General features: G+C 41.9%; 1 protein-coding gene across 2 annotated transcripts in view; it reads right to left on the reverse strand.

Moving 5' to 3' along the window:
* The window catches only part of Cep120 (centrosomal protein 120), a 63071-nt gene that overhangs the window by 18626 nt on the left and 19014 nt on the right, over positions 1-25431 (reverse strand). For both annotated transcript variants that reach the window (XM_029547038.1, XM_029547039.1), the window contains 10 exons: positions 24570-24804; positions 23204-23381; positions 20487-20636; positions 19607-19789; positions 16349-16445; positions 16113-16265; positions 13671-13760; positions 9901-9993; positions 7770-7931; positions 4163-4285 (listed from right to left, as the gene is read on the reverse strand). In XM_029547038.1, coding sequence (XP_029402898.1) covers positions 4163-4285; positions 7770-7931; positions 9901-9993; positions 13671-13760; positions 16113-16265; positions 16349-16445; positions 19607-19789; positions 20487-20636; positions 23204-23381; positions 24570-24804 — 1464 coding nt within the window. The remainder of the gene's footprint in view (positions 1-4162; positions 4286-7769; positions 7932-9900; positions 9994-13670; positions 13761-16112; positions 16266-16348; positions 16446-19606; positions 19790-20486; positions 20637-23203; positions 23382-24569; positions 24805-25431) is intronic.

A 25431-nucleotide genomic window follows, 5' to 3' on the forward strand; every position in this document is an offset into this window, starting at 1 on the left:
AAGACTTTTATCATGAAGGGGTGTTGGATTTTGTCAAATGCTTTCTCAGCATCCAATGAAAGATGATCATGTGGTTTTTGTCTTTGAGTTTGTTTATGTAGTTGATTACATTGATCATTCTGCATATTTTATTCCTAAAAACTTACTTGCAAATCTGAAGCACAAATTCATTACTATCAATAGTCCCTAATTTCTATTTTAAGAATAGGGTGCTTGTGATTCTAAAGAATTATGTGGATCCAATTCCTAGAATAATACATGTAACTAAAATTTCCTTTGGTTTTATTTAACTTATTTCTATTATTTACTAAAACTTCAAAAACGTAAAATATAATTATAATACTTCTCTTTCCTCCCTCCATCTGCTCCCAAGGTCTTGACTCAAATTCATGACCTCTTTTCTTTACTATTGTTAAATATATACGTATGTACACACACACACACATCTATAAAACAGCCAGCTGAATCCATTTACTGTTGTTTGTATCCAGTTCCAAAGCTGACCATTTTGTGTTAGATAACTAATTTGGGGGATCGTCCCTGGGAGAAGCTGTCTCTCCCTTTTTCGGGTGCCTGTAGTTCTTTGTCTAGGTAGGACTCAGTGAGATTTCCCCTCCTAAGTTAGCATGAATGACTATTTATGCTGCCTTTGTTTGGGCCTTGTTTAGGCAGCCATATCATTTATAGGACACACATTCTCACAGAAGATTTCCAAATTGTTACTATAATATCAGGACTTTCATTGCTGTTCTGAAACTGACCTTGACTCTTGGCCTCCTACATCAACAGTGCTTGCAGTACAGATATACACCTGTACTTGTAATTTTATTTAGAGCTTCACTGTTCCGTGACTGAAGTTATATACCACAGCTAAGATAAATATCCCTGAAAGGAGACAGATCGCTCAAGACCTAAATCAACTCAGAATGCAGAAGACAACCTTCCCATCCCCTACCAAAGACATTGTGTTTACCTCTATCTGAGGCTCTCTTGAACCTGCTACAGTATGAAACACCAAATGGTTTCCTTCGGATTGGGTTAGTCATGGTCATTTACTCCTGGAAGTCATCTCTGAAGCCATGCAACAGTGTTTAGAGTACCCTGAGAGTAATAAATACTTTCACTCTCTCTTATTTTTCTTCTCTTTATTTTTCATTTTTGTCTTGAGTCCATTCCCAGGTCTAACCTATCACAAGGAACTACTACCTATTTGTCCCTTGAAATATTTTCAGATTTCCCTTTTTCTATTCCTATTGCTATTTACGCAGCACAAACTCCTCTCTCCTCACGCCAACTATATAAGTGTCTCTTATCATCCAGTTTTAAATGTCTGTAAGTTCTGCAAACTGCTACTAATTAACTCTCTACTGAAAACTTTACTACAGCTATTTGCCTAGGATCCAAACTATAATCTCTGTACTTCCTGCTGAACCTTCCTCAGGATTCTTCAACAAGAAACCCCACTGCCCAGCCATGTGTCCTTCACCTCTCCTCACCCAACTGCCTGGGCTACGGATTCTTTTCTTTTTCTTCTGCTTGCCTAAATCTTAAAGTGCGCCTCAAATTTTTACCTCTATCTGAGGCCCTCTTGAACCTGCTACAGTATGAAACACCAAATGGTTTCCTTCGGATTGGGTTAGTCATGGTCATTTACTCCTCAAAGTCATCTCTGAAGCCATGCAACAGTGTTTAGAGTACCCCGAGAGTAATAAGTACTTTTGCTCTCTCTTTTTCTATCTCTCTTATTTTTCTAAGAGTGGTAACACACTAGATACCAAAATATTATTCAATACTACCCAACTTTTAGCATGATTCAAATGTTGACATTCTTTTAATATGTTGATTTTCAAGCTCTATATGCCCCATTAAAACATATGCTTTCCATATTTTAAGTTTTTAAAGCCCTAATAATTTACAAACTATGTAAAGAATACTTTCTAGGTGACAGAAAACTCACAAAGCTGAGTGCAGTGGCTCACAAGTATAATTCAGCAACCAGGAAGCCAATGCAAGATTGGGACCAGCCTAAGCTACACAGTGTGTGCTAGACCATCTTGCAAGGTAAGACCTAGTTTCAAAAAAAGTGAAAAAATGGGGTTCGGGTGCAGGTGCTGTGAGGTGGCTCAGAGGGCAGGGTGCTGGCAGCACAAAGCCACAGGAGTGAGACCAGTGTCCTGGAGCCACAATGGAAGGAGGGAGGGAGGGAGGAAACTGATGTCCAGAAAAGTTGACAAGTGCCTATGTGCGCACACGCGCTCACTCCCCCCCCCCCTCACACACACAAAATGAAAATTTACATACACAAACTATTTACTTTTGTAATAATAAAAGGAATCAAGATTTTGTAAAACTGTATCTTAGTGTTAATTTGTACTCTTTAAATGAAAATGCACATGCTGTATTAATAGGTGGGCAGCCATGGTGTCACACAGCTTTAATCCCAGCACTCAGATCTCTGTAGTTCAAGGACAGCCATGGCTACAACAGTGTCTCTGTAGGAAGGAAGGAAGGAAGGAAGGAAGGAAGGAAGGAAGGAAGGAAGGAAGGAAGGAAGGAAGAAGGGAGGGAGGGAGGGAGGGAGGGAGGGAGGGCTCTTCCTCAGACACCGGCAAGCCTGGAGAGCCACTGCAGACACTGCTTCTCTGTCCAGCACTGCTATGCTTTTATCAGTTACTATTTCAGAGTAAGACTCTGCCCTCTCCTGGTTCCAAAAAGATTTACAAGGAATTAAAAAAAAGCTCAAAAGTTGTTTTACTGTACACTCAGAACTGGAGTGCTAGAAACATGCCTTTGTTCTAAAACAGAGACAGTCACAAGACAATGTCTCCAAATACACTCCTGGTATTTAAATAAATGTAGACAATGCCCAAGGTTCTGTGCTAAGCATTTTGTCCATTTTATTAATCCTGTTAAAAAGACAGAAGTGAACAGAAGTGAAGAAGCTGTCCACTGTGACACAGGAAGGGGCTGAGTGAGCAAGAGACAGCAGTCATGTAGTTATGTGTTCCAGATGGCAACTGCCATACACACAGCCTAGGAAGAGCCTAACTCCTCCTGTGGCTTGAAAACTGACCTGGTCCACATCACACTCAGTGTCTGCAGGAGCTCCCTGGACACTTCTCACAGCTCTTTGCATCTCTGCTTCCTCCTCTCAGATCTCAATGGAAATGCCCACCTCTGGGTGGCTGCTGGATAGTCATACATTTTTAAATAGTATTTTATGGGGTTGGGGACATGGTTTAATAGTCAAGAGCATTTGTAGCTCTTCCAGAGGACCTAAATTCAGGTCCTAGCTCCTAACTCCAGCCCTCTCTGCAGATGCCCTCTCTGACTTCTGTGGGTACATCCATGGCATATTCATTCATTCATTCATTCATACTCCCACACACACACACACACACACACCCCCCCCCTCTCTCACACACACACACATAAAAACAGTAAGATAAATCTTATAAAATAGATAGTGTATGTGCATTTGAGTATCAGAAGGCACATGTGAAGCCAAAGCAAAACTTGCAGGAGTCATTTCTCTTTGTTGGAGCTCCAATTCAGGTTGTGAGGCTGAGTAGCAGACACTGTATCATCTTGGTATCCTGCATTTATACTTTGTAATGCCTTGCTGCACATTCTGGCTGTGGAGGAATTCCAAGATAAATGGCAGCCATGACTGCATTTCAAACCCAGAAAATGGGAGTGCAGTGAATATTTCTTCTCTACAGGCTAGGAAGTATGTGGGTCTCTGCCCTGAAAGTTCCCTGCAGGACACAGGATCCAGAAAGTACAGAAATAAAGCAGTCACAGTGATGGCCTCACCACTGAATCAGAGGATCTGAGGTCCTGATATGGCGCTAGCCAGTACCCTGGGTAACTGGAACGAACACTGGCTGTACCCTGCTTCTACACATTCTCACTCAGACTTTGGGTCTGGGTCTTTCGCCTTCTGACAAGTTTTGATTCCTTCCTTGCTACAGTAGTTACTCTGTTCACAATTTATGCAAGTTGTTACTGACTGCACACAACCAATTCAAATACCACCAATGTCACACACCACACCTTCTCTGCTGTGCTGCATTAGAACAGAGTCCTGTGCACACATATTTATTAGTGGCTATATGTGTTGATCACTAGAGCTAGTTACACTGACAGAGCGGACAGTTACCTTTTCCAAGGTGAGGAGATTTATTTCTGACTGCAGCCGTATTTCTGGTTTGTTGTTTTGTTGATCCTTGAACTGCTGAAACTCTTTTTCCAAAATCTTATACTTATTTTCAGCACCATTAAGCTGTAAAGATAAAGTATATTATAGCCATTACAAACAAATCTTGATACTGAACAGTATGATTTAATAGTGCCATTATTATTCTAAAACATGTTATTGTGGAACATTTGGGAAAAAAAAAAGGTCATTACATAAGAATTCAGCAAATTAACTAATTAACAGAAAAGCCTTTTGTTTTTAAGCTAGGTAAAAAATTAAGGATTGAAAGGCTTAATGCCTGAAGGAATGGCTAAGACACCAGGGGCTAGACAGGAACTGCAGAACTGGTTCTGATCACAGCTCCCAATATTTGGTAAGATATCGGGGTGGGCAGGGAAGGGGAGGGGGACGACAGATGGACAGACAGGTAGTGGGTGGCCTTAATTGAACACTGTAACTGAGGGCAAAAAGACATTCAGTTTGGCTGAGGACAGTGGCTCCGAAATCTATGTAACACTTGTAATCCTAAAACTTGACAGGATAAAGCAAGACAGTCTTATGTTGGAGGTAAGTTTGGGGAACACAGTGAGTTCCGGGCTATCTTGAGCTACTGGATGTCTTAAAGAGCAAGTAAACCAAAGTATATAATAATTTCTAAGATCTTTTCAAATGTAGATTAAAAGTGCAAATGACAATTGTTGAGGATTACTTCTGAAAACATACCCTGATGTCACCGTTAGACAAACCTATGGGCTCGTTTTCTATGACAACAGATGTAATGAAGCTGAAACTCTGACACGTTACATGGCTAAGGTACAACTTGAAATCAACACTGATGAGCTGTACCCAGCACAAGGACGGCTGTGACACACTTGTCAAGCTACCTGCATGGTCCTAAAGAAGCACCATCGTCTTTAAAGGAATCTGCCCCCTACAGCTAAAGTTCCCACATAATTCACTTTTCCAAAAACCTTTTGGAAATGATCTCACTTTAAAAAATACATTTGTTTTGTGTGCATGATGTATGTGTCTATACGTGTTTGCATGTGTATGCACACATGTGGACTTGGTGTGCATGATGTATGTGTCTATACGTGTTTGCATGTGTATGCGCACATGTGGAGGCCAGAGGTCAACATCAGCATCGTTTTCAACTGTTTTCTAACTTATACTCTGAAAGAGGTCTTTGACCCTGGAGCTCTCCCAGACTCACTGGCTGGGCTGCCAGCGAGTGCGAGGCATCCTCCTGCCTCTGCGTCCCTGTGTCTGGGTCCCAACACAGGGACGACAGAACATCATCACCACTCCCAGCTCTTTACTGGGTGCTCGGATCCTCACTCAGGCCGGAATGTTTGCCTGGTGCACACTGTCTCTGACTGAGATGTGTTCCTAGCCCCCACTTTTATATTTTAACAAAAAATACACTAACAGTAAGTGCAGCTGGTTCTTCACCACTCACGGACACTGTTACAATGCAATTGTAGAGGTAACGGCTGCTAGGGCACAGAGGACAGTCCTTGGGAGGCCAGCATCATGGCCATGGCCCAGAGTTCTGGTGCAGCTCTCACTTGAATACAAACAAGTTCATCTTCATCAGTTCTCTTTGTGTTTAACAGCCTCTTCTTCCAGTCTAACTGGAATAACATATCTAATATATGCAACCATGTCAGTGTAATGACCCCAGATTTTCCTTATGCATGTCCCTTGAGCAAACTGGATAATTCACCAGTTTCTCCCCTGATAAAAACTGAGCTTCAAGAATAAAGGTGTGCCTTTGATAATTTTTTCAAATTACCAATTTTCACACCAAGACTGTTACTCCAGAACTGTGAGTCAGTGGCACCATCTTGGGGTGGACGGACCGGTATGTGACAGAGAGTGAGCTACTGTGGACACTACTGCTGACAGGCCCCGGAGCATTCATCATACACATCTATCTAATCCACACTCAAGGTTTTCAAGAAAGGTAAGTTGAATTTTTAACAGCCTGATCTTTTCCCTCCCTTTTCTACAAATATTTATTGAGTTTCTATCACTGCCGACACCAGGCTAGACTCCAGGACAGAATTATAAACAAAAAAGGTTTTATGGAACAACAATCTGAGACTGATTAAGTGATCATTAAATGAAAATAAAAGTTGGCATGTTGTAAAAAAAGAAAAAGAGCAAGGAAGCAATATTCCAGGAGTACATTTAACATAAGCTTGAAAATATTATTGGGGCAAGTGACATTTTACTGTAAGTGCTGGAAGGAATCATGGCATACACGGGGCCATGGAAAACAGAACACAATGAGATCTTGTGGGAGAAGCTAGTAGGGTGTGCTGGTGGAGAAAGGAGAAGCTGCTATGGTTTAGCTGAGCCATGAAAACATGGCCCTGAGGGCTGCCCAATTGGAGTTAAGAGCAGCCCAGATGGAACATAGTAAATAGTAAGTACTAACTTACTATTGATAGCAAGTAGATTCTAACAGCATGGAGGGCAGGCAGCTGCCCAGCTAGTGTGCTGGCTAAGGCTTATTTGTGTGGGTTTTTATCCAGGAACTCAATAAGCAAAGGCGGGGTAGAAACCCCCGGCCGGGACTTTAATAATTTTCTACTACACAGCAGAGGTACAGAGTGCAGAGGACATCAGACAGACAGATGGGTAGACACTGCCCAGGCTGTGAGGCTCACGATCCTGACCGTTACCCTACAGACAGTGAGAGGGCAGTGGTAGGTTTTCAAGTGTGCTATGCTTCCCAATTTTCAAACTACCTTGCTGCAACATAAGCTCAGACGGCCCATCACTGACATAAATGACACTGTGTGCACCAAGAGGGGCTGGAGAGGCTGGGGCTGAAGCATGAACAAGGTAAGTTTAATGGGAAGACATAGTGGTTTAAAGTGCCTTAAAATTGTCTAGGGAAGGAACTCAAAGCAGCAATCTGAGGTGGAGGACTGGAGTGCAGAGAGGTCGTCTTGAATACAAATGTGGAAGAGTGGAGCAAGTTGAAAGCTTAATGTCTAGACAAGGAAAGAAACTGCAGGTCAGCACAGGAGGTCTGAGGGCAGAGGAAGGCAGGGGCAGCACCAGGAGCAGAGGTTATGCAAGACCAACAACAACAGGGTTTATATGCGTACAGCTCAGCCAACTCAGATACGAAAATGCCCATTCCACCTCAGTGACCCAGCCATGGGTGGACGCTAACAACTGCATACAGGCATGGGCACACAAAGGGACCATGTGAACAAGAGGAGGGCAGAACTTGTCTTACAAAATGTAGATTCTAGAAAGCACTGGATTATTTTAGGATACTCAAGGCATTAATGTTCTAATGAATGTCTACATTGTTAAAAAGGGATTTACAGAAAAATCTCTTTCATTTTAACTTACCTGAAATTGTACAGTTTCACGAAAATGGTTCTAAGGGAAAGAAAAGTATATACTAACATAGTCCTTGGCTTAAACTTAAAAAAATTCAACTCTAGTGGGAAATCTCTGGGCAGCGACTACAACAGTCCAAGCCACAGTGGGTGGCAGCGCCTTACGGTGAAATGTGTCTAGGAGCAGAGGCTCTCCCTCCCACCTGCTGCTGAAGCCGCTGTCTGTCCTCTTCCAGCTGCTTCAACTTTAGCCTCTCCAGTTCCACTTGGTACACACAGTCGTCTCTGGCCCTTCGGACAGAGTCCTGCAGCTCTTGAAGGTTCCGCTCCCGTTCTAACTGCAGTTCCTTTCTCTCTCTCTGAAGCTGAAAGGAAAAGTGCCGTTAGGCAGCTAGCTTATCACCACTAGCATGGTCCACCTTACATCAGTCAGTGTCCAAGTAGTACACACTGAGCTGGGGAGACGGTTCAGTCCATTAAGTGTTGTCTTATGCGGACACTGACCCAGGCATGACTCCCAGCACCCACTATGAAAGCACAAGTGCTGGGGTGCACAGTGTAAAGCCTGTCCTTGTATTATTCAATTGTTAATTCTGTACTGACAGAGAGCTGACTGAATATCGGCCAACTTTGGTATTATTCTTACATCTCATCAACTGCCTCAGAATTCTGTAAACATACACCTTCCTCACTTGCTGATTGGTTTAATGAAGAGCCAACAGCTGGGCAAGAAAGGGAAGGTGGGATTTCAGGTCAGTGAGGGTCCCTGGGACAGAGGCAGGAGGATCCACCAGCAGAACATGGAGGCCAGAGGAAGCTGGAGAAAGAGGAGTAACAGGCCACAGGGCAGGACGTGGACTAACTAGGATAGTAGGGTTGATTAGGTTAGATGAGCTGGCTGGGAGGTAGCCTAAACTATAGTAAAATTAGTAAGTCTTTGTGTCATTATTCTTCTGCTGGTGGGTCCAAGAAATCCCACAACATTTGGCACCCAATATGCAGCAAGAAATTCAAGCTTAGGACACTAGATTCGGGTATTAAGCAAAGCACCCGCTATACACAGTGTGCATACTCTAGTCCCAGTGCTGCAGAGGACGAGACAGGCAAGACAGCAAGCCCAGCCTGCTTGATGAGCTCTAAGCTAACGAGATCTTATTTCAAAACAGTTGATGGTATTCCTAAGAATGACTCAAGGCTGTCTGTCCTCTGACCTCTACCAGCATGTGCACACAAGTGCATGCACACATGCATTAAAAACAAAGAATACCTACAAACTTGCTTCATGTCCTCTTTAGTTATTAGACTTAAATGTTTTTGTACATTGATTTTCAATCACTCAATGCTAATTACAATTATAATATACAATGATTATAGAAAAATCTACCCACAACCATAACTTACATAAATTCAGTTGGAAAAACAACCACTTAAAACTCTTATTTTTATTATATAAAAATGTGACTGAACTAGAAGTTTCTAATTTCTGCCTAACTATTTAGAACAGTGGTTCTCAACCTGTGGGTGGTGACCTCTTTGGTGGGGTGGGGTGGGGCGTCAAATGACCCTTTCACAGGGGTCACTAAATTATCAGAAAACAAAGGTATTTACATTATAATTCATGACAGTGGCAAAATTACAGTTATGAAGTAGCAACAAAAAATGTTATGGTTGAGGGTCAGCACACATGAGAAAACATATTAAAGGGTCACAGCATTAGGAAGGTTGAGAACCACTGATGTAGAAGAAAGATTTAAACAGGCCAATCCACCTCTATTTTCTAGAAAAGTCCTAGGGTACAATTTAGATAAGACCTAAGCATAATGCTACAATAAATTTTCACGTGTCTTGGACTCTAATCTTTTCTATTTTTTTTTTTTTTCCTACTATGTAGCAAGGCTGCTCTGGAACTAGTTATGTAGCCCAGGCTGGCTCCACACTCATGAGTCTCCTGACTCTGCCTCCTGAATTACAGGTACATGGGATGAAACCTTTAATGAATAAAAGGGATATTTGTTTTCCTCTGCAGCCCAGTCAGGTTTTTATGGCCCTAAACCAGCCCATTTCTCTTCTCCGGGCAGTGAGAATAACCATCCTTTACTTGGAATGAAGTTAAACAAAACCACTCTTGGAGAAGCGAGCAGAGCTGGCTAAGTGGCCCTGCTTTTCTGCTGCATCCCGCCATCTGGGCATGCTGCACCAGCTCTAAAGGCAGCAGTCTCCATGTGGGAAATGCAGTTGCCATGCAATGTAAGCCACACAACGTACAGGACAAGTGAGAGAGGGTACAGACTCCACAGCCGTACACAGGAATCAAAACCGGAGAGACGCGAGTACCTCTGTTTCTGCACTGGCCAGCTGCTGCTCACGGGTCTCTAGCTCCGTGAGGGCCTTCTGAAGTTTGCCTTCTAGAATACTGTATTCAGCTACCTAAAACAGAAAAAGAAAAATGATCTTCATGTTCAAGACAACATATACTTTCACTAAAGAGGATTTGGGGATGAGAAAGAAACACAACATGTACCAAGGCAGACACTTCTGAGAAAGGAAGACAAGCGTGTGCTTCTGCACGGACATTCGCACTGGGGGCTCCCGATAGCCCATTGTCAAGTGCTGGAGAAATCCTGTGCATCCGTTCTAGTAGCCCATTTCTTTAGGCCTATGACCTAAATTCTGGCTTGGTTTGGTTTGGTTTGGTAGAGAAAGAAACTCTCTTGGGAGCTCTGTTTGTCCTGGAACTCACTATGTTCATCAGGCTAGCCATGAACTCCACCCAAATGCTGGGATTAAAGGTGTATGAACACAATCGCATCCAACCCAGGTCTGTCTTTACGAATAGAGCTCTATTTGGGATAGAAAGCTCCCAGTTGGGCTTATACTTGAGGTAGAGAACTCTCCATTTCCTAAGTTAACTCATGTGTACTGGGACTTTCCAAAGCCATTTTCTACCTTCACCATTCCCCAGGCTCTGTGACCCAGGCCCTATCCAGATCTCCTTTGTCCTAAGGCTAATGAACGCCTGGTTTGACATTTCTCAGAAACCTACCTTTTTATTCTAGTTCTGTAGAGAGAGAAAAGAGAACTTTGTCTTCTCAACATCTGAGGCTCCAACGGTCTTCCCATCCCTCCTTATCTGTTCTTCTCCAAGACAACACACAGTGCAACTACTTTACACACTATGACCTCTATATTCTTCAATGTCTTGAACCTAACTTATCCTTGCTCTCATGCAGTGACGCTGAGGGATCAGCCCACCAGGGACTCCCAAATTTATGAGGTTAAACCTCCCTGCACTGTCAGACATGCACACCTATTTAATGCCTGCTGAACATGTCTATTCTTTAAACACATATCTTTTATTTTAGTGACTATTTATTAGACACAAGCATATTTTGGGCAACACAAGTGGAACCTGTGTTCTGGGGGAAGACGGGCTATAAATAAACAAGTGTACATCTAATGTTAGTGTTAGGAAGAAAATACATCAAAGTCAGGGGAGACTTGGTGCCTATGACAGAAAAGGGGACACTACTTTGGATATGGCAATCAGAGAAGGCTTCGCTGAGATGACTCTGAGACCACAAAAGTATCCCCAGAGCAAGCACATTCCTAGGAAGGCAGGCTTAGCAATGCCAGGAGTTCCAGGAAGCCCGAATGCTGGGAGCAAACAGTCATGAGGTAGAAGACAAAGCCAAGCAGCACAGATCACAGGGGCTGACAAGGTAGACGCCAGGAAGGAATGAGACAAGCTAAGTAGAATGTAACCTGCACTCTCAGAAGCAAGACCAAATAGCTCAGGAGATGGGGCGGGGCGTCATGGAAAGCAGTTACTTTCCAAAACATTTTCTCAGTGTGAGGCCAATGGATGCACTAATGCAGCAGGAGCAAAAGAGGACTAAAGAGGACTTGCTTAATGTCTGAACAACTCAGGAGAAGGTAATGTCATTGATTTACAGGGGAATCTAGTGGAATAAATCCAGAGAGAATGCAATGAAAACTGGCTTCAGGTGTGCGGGAGCTGAGGCGCGTGTCAGTCAGTCAGCTGGCAGTGGCATAGGCAGCTCCATGGCCAAGCAGATTCCAGGGAAGAAGACAGGGATGGAAGCAGAAAAGGTGTAGCTCTCACACGGGTGGAGAATGTATATAATCCAATACATACGATGCCAAGCTAGGACAGGCTCACCAAACAGGAGGAGGATACATGAACAAAGATGACACACAGGGTCGGGTCGGACCCTGAAACAAACTAGTCAACCCAGTAAGATGTCGGATCTGGCATGAAAATCAGGGACAAGTTACGACAGTAGAGCATGAGGGGCATACAGAGAAGGAAGCCCAGTGTCTCTACAGGTCAGGACAGCATGAACAGACATTGTCTAGTAAGAGAAAAGCTGTGACAGCAACTATTTGGGAATCAGAGAGTAAACTGAGTAGAGGAAGCAGTGGGGGTTGTAGGGTGGGCTAAGCTTTTCCTCTCTGGAATGCCTTCAGGACTTACCTGACAGTATCTCCTCAATTCCAGGAACACAGGCCTGAGCGTATAATTACTGATTTCCTTACACTCCCTATGTATGTGGCTGATGTAGCCTGCTTTGGGGAGACAAGATAGCTAGCTGTATGATAGACAATTGTGTGTAGGGCAGATGAAAATTTTATCAGTTATTCCAGAATGCAAAACGGCAACCAGATGTGCATAGTCATTCAGGTAAACCATCAAAGTATTAAAGAAGTATGTATTGCTAAAAAATCTTCAAATGAAAACAAGAAATTGACAGAAAGGGCTCAAATGCTGTGCTCATAAAAATATTATAGTGAGTTTCTGAAGGAAACTAGCTTTAAAGAGCCTCTCACTGAAGGAACGCTGTCTTTCTGACTTGATTTTACAGTAGCTTGTAAGGTTTTTTAAGACCAATCATGTATCTTAGCACTTCACAGGTTTCAAAATGTTTTCAAAACAAAGCACTTTAAGACAAATAGTTTTTAGAATGTACTTGGGATTGAAGAGATGGCAACTCTCCATCCGCCTTCAATGTGAGGGTACATGCACAGTGGCACTCAAGTCTACTGGCTTTCACTTTCACTTTCATTTCTTTCTTTGTGGTGCTAGAGATGGAACCCAGGATGCTGTGTCCCTGCTAAGCAGCTGCTTTAACACAGCCAGCCATGTCTCCAGCCTCAGAGTCTGATTTCTGAAGAACTAAGTAGCCGTGGGCTCCTAAGTTCAAGCTCAGATGCTACAAAATGGGAGTATCTATGGAAACCAAAAAAAAAAAAAAAAATCATCTAAAAAAAGTCTCTATCACTAAAATAAGAATGTACTTGATGAGGGTCTCCTGTCCTGTTTTGCAGTGCTGAGGACTGAACCTGTGGCCACACGTGTGCCGGGCATGCATGCCTACAACCATGCTATAGCCTAATTTTGGTAGGGTTTTTTTTTTTTTTTACTTTTAACCTCATGATATTGAAACAACAACTTTGGGAAGGCAAGGGTACAAGCTGGATCTGTCCCATTGAACTAATTTTATTAAATTTCTCAAATTAGTTCATCATTTGACTGTAAAGAACAATAGCATGAGAAGGGTCCAAGGAAGAACTTAGCTTGTCTCAAAGTGAAAACTTCAACACCTTAACCCTGCACTCAGTAATATTCAACATGTGAGTTCTGTCCACATTACTATTTTATAAAGCTCAGCCGGGCAATAGTGGCACACGCCTTTTATCCCAGCACTTGGTAGGCAGAGGCAGGCGGATCTCAGAGTTCCAGGACAGCCAGGACTGTGCAGAGAAACCCTGTCTTGAAAAAACAAAACAAAAAACAAAACAACAAAAAAAACCAACTTATTATATAAAGCTCCAATAGTAAACGAGGATAGTATTTAAGATGTGTGCAGGCCCACTTAAATGAACATTTCTTAGGAATGGAGACTTTAAAGTGTCCTTTTCTTTTGGCTTAGTTCAAAGTGCACTAGGTATTCAAGTCTTGTCTGTTTTGTACAAAGAACTAAGAAGTGTATTCCAAGAACTCTCCAATGCAGCGTAAGAAGCTACCACCACAGGCACTCACTCTCCCCCTTCCGCGCTCAGTTTTTAAACAAGCTTTTCTTTACCTTTTTCTTCACTATTGACTCTCTTTCCCGGTCCCTTTTTTTCCATTCTTCTGCAAGAGCTTGCATGTGAGCCAGTTCTTTCTGCTTCAGCTGTGAAAAAACGAAAAATAGTCATGTAAAAATGACAAATATTTCAAATGAGCAAAAGAACTTTTTAGTTTAAGAACTAATACTGATTACCAATATCTTTAAAGTGTTGTTTTATTTTTATATCATGTATTTTTTTTGAAGATTTTATTTATTTTATGTATATGAGTACACTGTTGCTGTCTTCAGACACAGCAGCAGATCTCATTACAGATGGTTGTGAGCCACCATGTGGTTACTGGGAATTGAGCTCAGGACCTCAGAAAGAAGAGTCAGTTGCTCGTAACTGCTGAGTCATCTCTCCAGCCCTTTATATCATATATTTGCACGTTTCTCTTTGCCTGGTGTCCAAAAGAGGCCAGAAGAGGGCATCAGGTCCCATGGGACTAGAGTTACAGAGTTTTATGCTGGCTAGTTTTATGTCAACTTGACACAAGCTGAAGTCACCTGAGAGAAGGGGACTCAATTAGTAAAATGCCTCCATAAGATGGGGCTGTAGGCCAGCCTGTGAGTCATTAATTAATGACTGATGTGATGGGGGAGGGCTCAGCCCACTGTGGGTGGTGCCACCCTTGAAAGAGTAGTCCTGCATTATATGAGCAAGCCGATAAGCAGCATCCCTCCACGGCCTCTACATCAGCTCCTGTCTCTAGGTTCCTGTCCTGTGTGGGTTCCTGTCCTGATTTCCTTCAATGATGATGGTGATGTGAAAGTGAAATCCAAATAGACCCTTTTCTAACCATGTTGCTTTCAGTCATGGTGTTTTTTATCACAGCAAGGGTAGCCCTAAGTAGGGCAGCCTCTATTTGGGTGCTATTCCAGGTCCTATGAAAGAGCAGCCAACATCTAAACTGCTGAGCCATCTCACCACACCCAAAACCTTTAAGTTTACTTTTAATTTTTATGTGTAAGAGTGTTTTGCCTGCTTATATGAGTGTGCCTGGCACCCTCAGAGGCCATAAAACATCAGATTCCCAGGAAATGGAGTTATGGATGGTTGTAGAATTGCCACATGGGTAATCTTAACTGTGAGCCATCTATCCAGTCCCTCTATTTTATTCTTTAAAATAGACAGACAGACAGACAAAATGGAGCTTGGGTCACCACACATAGTGGCTCACACCTATAATTCCAGCACTTGAAAAGCCATCCTTGACCTACTTAGTAAGGTCAGCCTGGCCTATGGGAGATGCTCTTACAACTCAAAAGTAGAGGTCAGCAACATAACTCAGAGCATGAAGGTGCTTACCGTCAAGCCAGAGGCCTGAAACTGTTACGACCAACACGGTAGTAGAGAACCAACTCAAGGTTTATATCCCTTCACAAGTGTGTACACACATGCATGCACACATGCACACAGACACACAAGATGTAATTTTAAAAAAATTGAGCATAAAAAAGGAACTTTCTTGGGCTGGAGAGATGGCTCAGTGGTTAAGAGCACCAACTGCTCTTCTAAAGGTCCCGAGTTCAAACCCCAGCAACCACATGGTGGCTTACAACCACCTGTAATGAGATCTGACACCCTCTTCCGGTGCATCTGAAGACAGGTATAGTGTACTTAGATATAATAATAAATAAAACTTTTTAAAAAAGGAACTTTCTTGAGTGAAATAATCCCTTTTGGGTATTATTCTGCAAACAGCAGAACTGGGAGTGAGTTCTGGCCTCTAACTCACCTGCTTGAAACTCATGACAGTAGTCTCAGGAAACAAGATTAAGTGCCTGAGATTAGAAACATCGTAAGCCCGACATGGCAGTACGAGCCTTGCATCCCAGCACGGGGAGACAGGCAGGCACATCTCTGAGTCAGAGGCTTGCCAGGTCCACATACTAAGCTCCAGGCCAGCCAGGAGTATGGTTTATCACAAAGCAAAACAAAAACCCAAATCCACCTCATCTTTAATTTTTCCCAATAATAATGGTCAAATTCAGGGAAATCTTCCTGAGTAGTAGCTATGAAACTGCCATATCTCAAGTATTTTTATGTTTTAAAATACTGCTTTTCTCTGAGGGAGACTCTGTGGGGATGGAGGGAGGACTCGCCATTAAGAGCTCTGACTGCTCCTGTAGCAGTCTCAGCTTTGGTTCCTGGCAGCCACATCAGACATCTCACGACCACAACTGCAGCTTCCGGGATCCAATACTCTTCTCAGCTTCCTGGCAGCTCCACACACTCGTGTGCACATACCCACACCAACGCATATGCATACACATAAAAAATAAATCTCAAAAAAAAAGATTTTGTTGATAGTCAAACTGTAGACAACATCATGGAGAGAAAACCCAGTGGTAGAGAAGGAAAAAATAAACTCTGTGGTAAAACAGAGATTTTAGAATACAATTTCAATCTACCTGACTTTCAAATATATCTTCCTGCATCTCTTTCCACATCTCTAGCTCAAGGGCAGCCTTGTACTCTAAGGTCTCTCTGGGTTCCACCTGGATCTCAGAAGGGCAGGGAGCGGGAGGAGGTGAAGATGGCTTCTGATCCACAGCAGGCATACCCTACAACATGAAAGGAAAGTGAATGGGATGTACCCATAAACACCTTAGCACACTCCTAGGTCGGGAACTATAACTGCATTTACCTGAGATGACCCCGATACAAAGATCTCACGCATTTTCACTAGGCCATAGTCTTCCAGAGTCATTGTGTAAGAAAGATCTACTATCCTGTTATTTGACCTACAAATGAAATGAGAATTATCGTAAAGTTCATGGAAACTTGTATTTCCTTCCACTTCCCTGTCTGTAGTATGCAGGAGTAAGGAACAATTCTCGTATCCTACTGTTAATGCTCCAACTGAGCCAGTCTCCATGGGCCTCAGGAGTTCTCAAGTGTGTACTTATTGACCAACACAGCACCTTAATACTTACACTTACTAAAACTTACCTAAATAGCTGTGCATTTGTTCCAAAAAATAAAAAGTCATACAGCCCGTGTAATTATTGCTAATGAATATTTTGTAGCTCTGGCTGGCCTAGAACTTGCTATGTAGATCAGGCTAGCCTTAAACTCACAAGAGATCTGCCTCTGCCTCTTAAGTGCATGCTGGACATTTCCTTACTCTCTCTTCTGCTGCAGATGTACAAGTGTGCACACTGACAGTGTCACCTCTTGTTTGAATAACATCTGAGGTCTCATGTCATACACATTCATTTTCAAATGTGTGCATTTTTTTCTGTTTTGTTTTGTTGAGGAAGCCAGGGCTTTACACTTGTTAGGCAACAGTTCTTCCACTGAATTCCCTCCAGCATAATACTGTGATTTTTACTACCTCTAAAACATACTGATGAATTTATACAGTGAAATATATTCAGCAGCCTTGCTATTCTTGGTTATTATAAGTTACTCAAAACTTGTCTACTTTCCTGGAATGAATACACACATATGTTAACCTTCTCCTGGACACAGACAGTGCTTCAAGAATATCCAGGAAAGCAAGGTAATTAGATGCTACTTTGGTCATAATTAGCATCTTCTGTACCACAGAACTCCATTACTTATTAAATAACAAAAAATGAAACATTCAAGAGAAAAATTTAGTAGCTAAAAACAGTACTGTCTAGCCCAAAAAACACCCCTTTAAAACCCAACTTTAATGAACAGATCTATATGGCTAACAGCTCCTTAATTAACCAAATCCATGTTCTTTTCCTTAAAGTTTTTAAGTCAAATGAAGATCTTGGGCCATCAGGTGGCCCTGTAGGTAAAGGCACTTGCTACCAAGCCTGATGACATGAAATCTAGAAGAAGAAATCCAACTCCACAAGTTGTCTTCTGACCTCCATGTGTGCTGCAGCACCCACAAAACTAAGGGAAAATGTTTTAGATGAAGCACTATTATGTTAAAGAAAAGCTTTGAGCACATCTCAAAGCTCTCATCCAGGGAAATCTAAACTGCCTACAAAGCAGAGCAATGACAATAATTAGAGAAGCATTGAAATAGCTTCAAATGCTCATGACTAATACAGTCATATTAGTCACTAGTATATAACCATACATTCTAGTGGTGACAACAGAAAACAATGCCAAGCTTTAAAGGAGTTTCTTTTCCAGAACAAGAATGAAAATAAAATGAGCTCTCTGCTACCCAGACAACTGACACCATGGGCACTGCTCCACAAACACAAGGGAAGAAAGGCTCCCACAAACCTTCCAGCCTCTGGATGGGAGTAAGGAGGACGTTTTCAGTGCTACTTTTAAATCTCAGAGTTTTGCTGAATCTTATTTTTTCTACATTCTCACTAGTTTTTTAAAAAAAGAATAAATGGTCTATAATATTAATTTGAACCCAATTTTTTATTGTTAATTTTAAAAAGGGAAACATTTTCACTGTAGCAATAAAGTTCAAGTAAAAGAAACAATATTACTTTTTCTCGTTTACTTTTTACTTCTATGATAAAACAATGATCCAAAGCAACTTGAGAGGTAAGTGTTTGTCTGACAGATAAACCAGGGCAGGAACTCAGCAGGAAGGGAAGAAATACCATGGAGGGATGCTGCTTACTGGACTTTTCTGGCTCATGCCCAACTAGCCTTTTCATACTCTAGACCCATCAGCCTAGGGGATGGCATTACCCATAGTAGGCTGAACCCTCTTACATCAGTTAGCAATTATGACAATGCCACATACTCATGCTGACAGACTTATGTGATCAAGGTCATACTTCATTTCAGAGTCCTTCCCATTTGACTTTAGGTTATGTTAATCTGACAAAAGCTAACCAGGGCATTATTCTTTTGTAAGTGCTGGTGACTAAGCCTAGCGATTGTGCATGCTAGACAAGTGTTTTAGTACTGCTATATCCCAAGCCACTAGTAATATAATTTCAAAACTGCCACTGAAGGCTGGCATTTATAACACTCTCATTCTTTAAATTTCAAACAAATTTTAAAATATTTTTCAAGTGGAAAAAAAAAATCACATCATTCCTAATGAAAACACAAAATATATGATAAGCTTAAGTTAAAATAATACAATCAAACAGCAGATCCTAAAGGCTGGGCTAGAGCTCTGCGGCAGAGCCTCTGCCCAACACACACAAAGCCTAAGGTAAGAACCCCCAGGGCTATAAATTAATTAATTAATTAATTAATTAATTAAAACAAGACAAAAAAAAAAAAAAAAAAAGCAAAACCAATAGCAAATAACAGCTCCTTACTTATAAAATCATCCAACTAAGGGGCTGGAGAAATGGCTCAGCTGTCAAGAGAACCTGCATCTCTTATAAGACCCAAGTTTGATTCATAGCACCCAGATCAGGTAGCTCACAGGGCCTGTAACTCCAGATCCAAGGAATTTGAATGCCATCCAATCTCCACATGTGGTACACATACATACATACATCATCAGATTCACACACAGATTTTGTAAAATTGCCAGCCTAGGGGCAGCGAGATGGTTCAGAGACGCATTTATACACAGAGATGCCTGACAACCCGAGTCCAAGTCCTAGCTCCCACAGGTGGCAGGAGAGAACCGACTCCCCAAGACTTGTCCTATGACCTCTACACACACACACACACACACACACACACACACTTTTGTGCCGCTCCTCACAAAATGTAAACAAATAAATAATAAAATTTACAATTATCAGGCTAAAGGTGGACATATACTTAAATACTTAGCAGTCTGAACAAGAATCATAATATTGTAGCCACATTCTTATACTTTTCTAAGTAAATGGAAATCAAAAAGCTAATAAAGAAATTATAATAAACCCACCCCCAGGTCAAGGAAAATCCGCCAGCTAGAGGACATGACGGACTGAGGCTGTGACACCTGAGTGAGGCTCCTCCCAGGGATGAGGGAGGGAAAGCAGTGTGGTGCAAGGCTTACCCCTGGGCTGCTATCACAGGCACGCTCTCACTGTACGTCTGCCGCCAACACTGCTCACCATTAGCACCTAAAAACCGGGTCTTTTCTGAAGACAAGATATTAGAAAGCTGGATTCTTGCGACCCCAAGGAGTAAGTCTTTACTCATTTTATCCTTGTGCCATAACTCCACCAGCAGAGGAATCCTGAGGAGAGAAACCATGGCCACAGTTAGCAAGCCTGAAGCAGTCCTTTTCAAACAGCAGACGCTTTGCTACCTGGTAAGTTATTTAAGACAACAGCTAAGCTCAGCATCCCAGGGAACACATCTGAAGCCCTGTGTGTCTTCTGTCTCTAAAGCAGCAAAGAGAGCTCTCTCAACACTGATCTCACAAGTCATCACAGACTCTCCAGCCAGCCGCCACTCTTCCTTTAAGAACCTGTAAGTTTAGGGTACATATGATACTCTGAGAAAAGCAGATTTCACAGGTCAATTTTTCTTGAAAAACCTATTTCCCACAACTAGATCGAAATAAAAGTAAGGAAAACATACAACATTTGGTGGCAATGAGCAAAATGAAATAGTTTTCCTCCCTTCTTGTTCCTCAGACTGCCTTAACATGTTCCTAACGCCTACCCTCAGACAGCCTTAACATGTTCCTAACGCCTACCCTNGCCTTAACATGTTCCTAACGCCTACCCTCAGACAGCCTTAACATGTTCCTAACGCCTACCCTGGGGTTTACAGAGACCATGTGAGGTTCTGCTCCAGGTGGACAGGACTGACATCAGTGAACTAAGGTCTTGTTCTCAAGTGCAGACGCTCTGCGGGCTATATATAAATATATTATATCATAGATCCATGCTGCGAAGGAAGCTCATTTGCAAGGAGCTGTATGTTACCGTAGGAAGGTGTCTTGGAGCTGGTGAGGCATAGTTGCAAAATCAAATGCACAGTAAGACTGAGGAAGAAAAACTTCCATGTTTTTCCGAACTTCTACGGGAGGGTTAGTCATAATAGGAGCTGCACTGCCGAAGAATGGGTAGGAGTACCTAGAACACAGGACACAAGTCTCATGGTACACACAAGAGCCAACACAGAAGGCCAGATGGTTTTAAACAGCATACAATAAATTATGAGCATATACAATTTTTAAGATAAAGTAGAAATCCTGGACTATGACTTGTTTAGAAGGATATTCAGGAACAAGCAATTTCTGCAATCTAGCAGACATTCAAGAAATGCTTGATATGTTTAACTATAGATCCTAGTGTCCTTCATACAGTAATGGCCTGATGTTTATGGGCTAAAAGGCCCTGAAGCAATGCCAAAAGGACACATTTATAGTAGTCTGCCTTTGAACAGAAAACAAGATAAAAGCAATACAAATATATTATGCATACACCAAGTGAGTGACATGCACAATTTCATCTTTTCTTCATAAAAAAAAATCACACTAGAGCCAGGCGGTGGTGGCACATGCCTATAATCCCAGAACTTGGGAGGCAGAGGCAGGCGGATTTCTGAGTTCGAGGCCAGCCTGGTCTACAGAGTGAGTTCCAGGACAGCCAGGGCTATACAGAAAATCTCTGTCTTGAAAAAACAAAAAACAAAACAAAAAAACAACCAACCAAACAAACAAAATCACACTAGATTAAATGTAAAAAGCCTAACTGCTTTTAGTTTAAATGTTAATTTATAAATTTAGTGTAAACTAAATTTAAACGCAAATTTATAGACATTGTGATGCTTGCTTAAATTTCATCTTTCACTTTGTTACTCATATATGAAAGTATAATCAAACAAACTCAACTAGTAAAAAATTGCTCTTCCTAGAAAAAAATATATCCTGTATATCACACCAATCCTATATAATTGCTCACCCACTGAAGCGAGTTATCTCAATGTTCATGCCCTACAATTTCAACTCCTACCATCCTACTACAGCATTTAGCAATTAAAAAAGAAATATCCAAACAGACCTGCAGGTTATATTGATTTTCAAATACCAGTCTTACCTCACGAACTTCATTACACAGTTGTGTATGTAGAGCATAATGATATAAAGTTGGTCAAACAGAACAAATGCCAATGCTTCCCCCCACACTCGAAATAAAAGGCCTGGCAGTGGTGTTGCACACCTTTCATCCCAGCACTTGGGAGGCAGAGGCAGGTGGATTTCTGAGTTCAAGACCAGCCCGGTCTACAGAGTGAGTTCCAGGACAGCCAGGGGTTACACAGAGAAACCCTGTCTCAATAGTAATAGTAATAATAATAATAATAATAATAATAATAAATAAAAACCCAAAACAGAACAAAAGGTCAGTACTCTTAAAAAGTGCTTCCAATGAGTCAAATACCAACCCAGCATGGGGTAATTTCCCATGTTAAGGGCCAACAGGTCACGAGCATGTATTTCCTTAGAATATTATTTCCCTCTTTCTTTACCAAGTGGATTACTATTTACCTTCATGTATAGATTCATTTCTAAATCTGTCACCCTCCTTTGATTGGTTCATTTCTCTTATAAACCCTAATACCAGATATAATTGGTATAATGTCAGTATTGGTATAATGTGGGCACTTAACCATTAAACAAATGGGCCTGACAGCAAGAAGCAAAACAGAAAAGTGAGAATTAGCCCTCCCTCCCACAGCATCTGATCTGAGGTCGCACCTATCTGCATGCTCTTGCTTCTCTTTGGGTGTACTAAGGCCACACTCTGCTACAGCAGCAAAAGTCTAAAGGCAGTGAAAGGGGTGAAAAGACAGAAGAACAAACAAAAGAGAACCTGTAAGTAACAATTCAGTCGCTAAGATAGGGGAAGCAAACCCTTCGAGGAAAGCTGCACTCCAAAGGTCCTCTCTCCCAGCGGCTCAACAAGAGCATCTTAGTAATAACCACGAGCATTTGGACGTTGACTGCAGAACTGAGCAGAGATGGGAAGACTTTCACTCGATGCATCCCTGGCCATACCCAGTGCGAGGTCTCTGCTTCTGTGAAGGACTCACACCCACGTGTGGGAGATGTGCAAACAACTCAGGTATCAAATGAAAACTCACGCTCAATTATAAACTGATGTCTGGAGCTGAATTCAGATATGCCTCCAGTCACAGCACTGTAGTACATTTAACTTCCTCCACAATCTGCGATGTCTATAATCATGCAGTATTAAAACAGACTATTGTAGAAAGCCACTTAACTGATTATATGCAGTAATTCTTTCTATTGCAATCTCATTTCAAGTTCATTAAGCATGGTTTTTATACTCACAGCTATAAAATGTAGGTGTTAAGAATATAGCATCCGTTATAATACAGTCTTACAGAAAGATTACATATGAAGCCATGATTTTGACTTGTAGTCCCTCTCTTACAGAAAACAAGCAACTAAAACATCTTAACATTACATCTTAAATGGCAGCATCAATAAATGATTCTATTATACCACAACAGATAAGCTTCCTGGTCTCCTTTTCCCAGAGCCACCCTGGCTCCAACTTTGTCATTAGGACAGTCCACTGCCTTTTAGGGTGCTGGTTTCACAGGAGTGACATTTTCTTAGGTAACCTCCCTAGACAGGAACGGCAATTTTCCCAGAACAAAAGTCACACCATACCTCAATATGCAGTTGACTGGAAAACTGATTTCCAAGCCATGGACACTTCTTAAGTCTACTGAGAAGCAGAAGTGGTGTGACGCTGCTGGAACAGCAATCTTCTGTCCTGATGTTACCACTTCTGACGCACCACAGGTGGCCTCTGGCTGGGCCAGCGAAGCAGGTACAGAACCAATGCCTAAACATTAAACACAATTAAAGCTCTCATCACCTGGGCCTTCCAGCACAGACTCTGACAGGTCTGTTTTATGAACATAGGAACTGAGTCTACCTTGAGCATTTTAAACAGTGGTTTGTTCTAACTTGCCTAATTCCCACTCTCGAACTGTATAAAGAAAAGGATTCCTGCGAGGTATGGCAGGCAGGCTGCTCCCTGAATTCCAGCTCAGGCAGGAGGACTACACGTCTAAAGTCAACCTGGGTTACACAGTGGAACAGTGAGGCAGCAATGTCTGACCAGAGCCTGTGCCAGGCAGAACTTCACTCAGAGGGGAGCCTGCACATGGCTTTGGATTTACTGTAGATATAATTTTAACACTTTAATAAACTAAATGTAGTTGTCTGCCCATATAAAATAGGTCAATACAAGTTACATCTTAGAAAGACAAGACATAGTAATAGTAGTCCAATCCTAATGTGGACCAGAGATGACTAATGACTGACCCTACCCGACAGCTAGTCAGTGATGGAGCAAACTTAGGCTCCAGACAGCTGACTCCTAGTATACACTGCCTACTCTCACTACTGGTTCTTAACTATAGAGCCTTAGCAGTGAATGGGGTATTTTGTGAAAATGGAAACATTTGGGACTAGAGAGAGCTCAGGGATGATTAAGAGCACATACTGCTTTTACACAGACCAAAGTCTGGCTCCCACTGCCCACTCACAAGTCCTGTAACTCCAAGAGATGCGATGCCTCTGACTTCCCTGGGTACCTGCATTCAGGTACACACACACACACACACACACACACACACACACACTACACATTAGTAAAAATAAATATATCTTTAAAAAACTCTAGATCCTCACTTTCTTATTACAAAATTTACTATAGGAAGCAGTTAATGGCTCTATTTTTAAAAATGTCAGTGTAAAAAAATAAACTATTTGAAAGATAAACATTCTTTCATTTCTTTTGAATAGACTATTTATAATATAAAAGTACTATGGGGACTTCTCTTACCAAGCCCTTATTAAAAACTTACTAGGCTGAAGTGACATTAAGTTGGAATTTTTATATCCCCACATATTTCTGAGTCCCAAATAAAGTCTGCGGTTTTCCCTAAGCCTCTCACGGATGTTCTCAGACAGGAAGTGACTGTAGACCCCACTCCCCTTCGGTGAGTGAAAAGCACGCCCTTACCCTTCACAGTTGGCTTTGGGTCCTTGTCATACTGCAGGCTCTCCACTTCACTTTCTGTTGCATCGTCCTTGGTTGGAGGCGTCTGGTTTGGAGGTGGGGCAGGGGCAGGGGCAGGGGCAGGGGATGCCCTTGGTGACTTTGGCCCGGTGAGTGTCTTCTCCTTTATGGGGGTTAAAACTCTCTTCTGTGAATGCTCTGCCTCGTGTCCATTCTGGGTCTTTAATTGAATTAAAGACTAAAAACAATTTTTAAAAATTATGTATAATTTGCAAAATACTTTCCTTCATAATTAAGCAAAAAACTTGGCGTTGCATTTTAGAAAAGTACACACTTCCTTTCCCAGTCTGGATATTCCTAGTCTACTTTTCTTCATAATTTGCAAATTTCCTTAAAGCATCTAGGACCAGAAAAAGGAAGATGAACAGGAAGGAAAATCCAGTATCCAGAACTGAATACCAAAATGCATCCTAATGGCTAAGAAGGGATATCTGAGAAAAGAGGCGAGCCTGACATGTTAGGGTTAGGCCCCGGGAACCAGGACAAGGCAATGATAGCAAACCTAGACATCAGGTGTGACAGTTTTCCACAACCTGTCCTACTCCCTCTCCCTCTCTACCCAGTCTGCTCTTTCCATGTGCGGGCTTTTTAAACTCTCATTTCAGTTTTTCTATCTATAGTTTGTAACCTACATATAAATTCTCTGAAAGAAAAAGACAGTTAATTGTTAATAAAGCTAAACATAATAATAATAATAATAATAATGATAGGAGGAGGAGGAAGGTGGGGAAGAGGCAGAGGAGAAGGGGGAGGAGGAAGAAGAGGATCAGGAGGAGGAGGAGGAGGCAGAGGAGGAGGAGGAGGA

The sequence above is a fragment of the Mus pahari genome, chromosome 15 (assembly GCF_900095145.1).
Source record: "Mus pahari chromosome 15, PAHARI_EIJ_v1.1, whole genome shotgun sequence".
In the NCBI taxonomy this organism is placed as follows: Eukaryota; Metazoa; Chordata; class Mammalia; order Rodentia; family Muridae; genus Mus; species Mus pahari.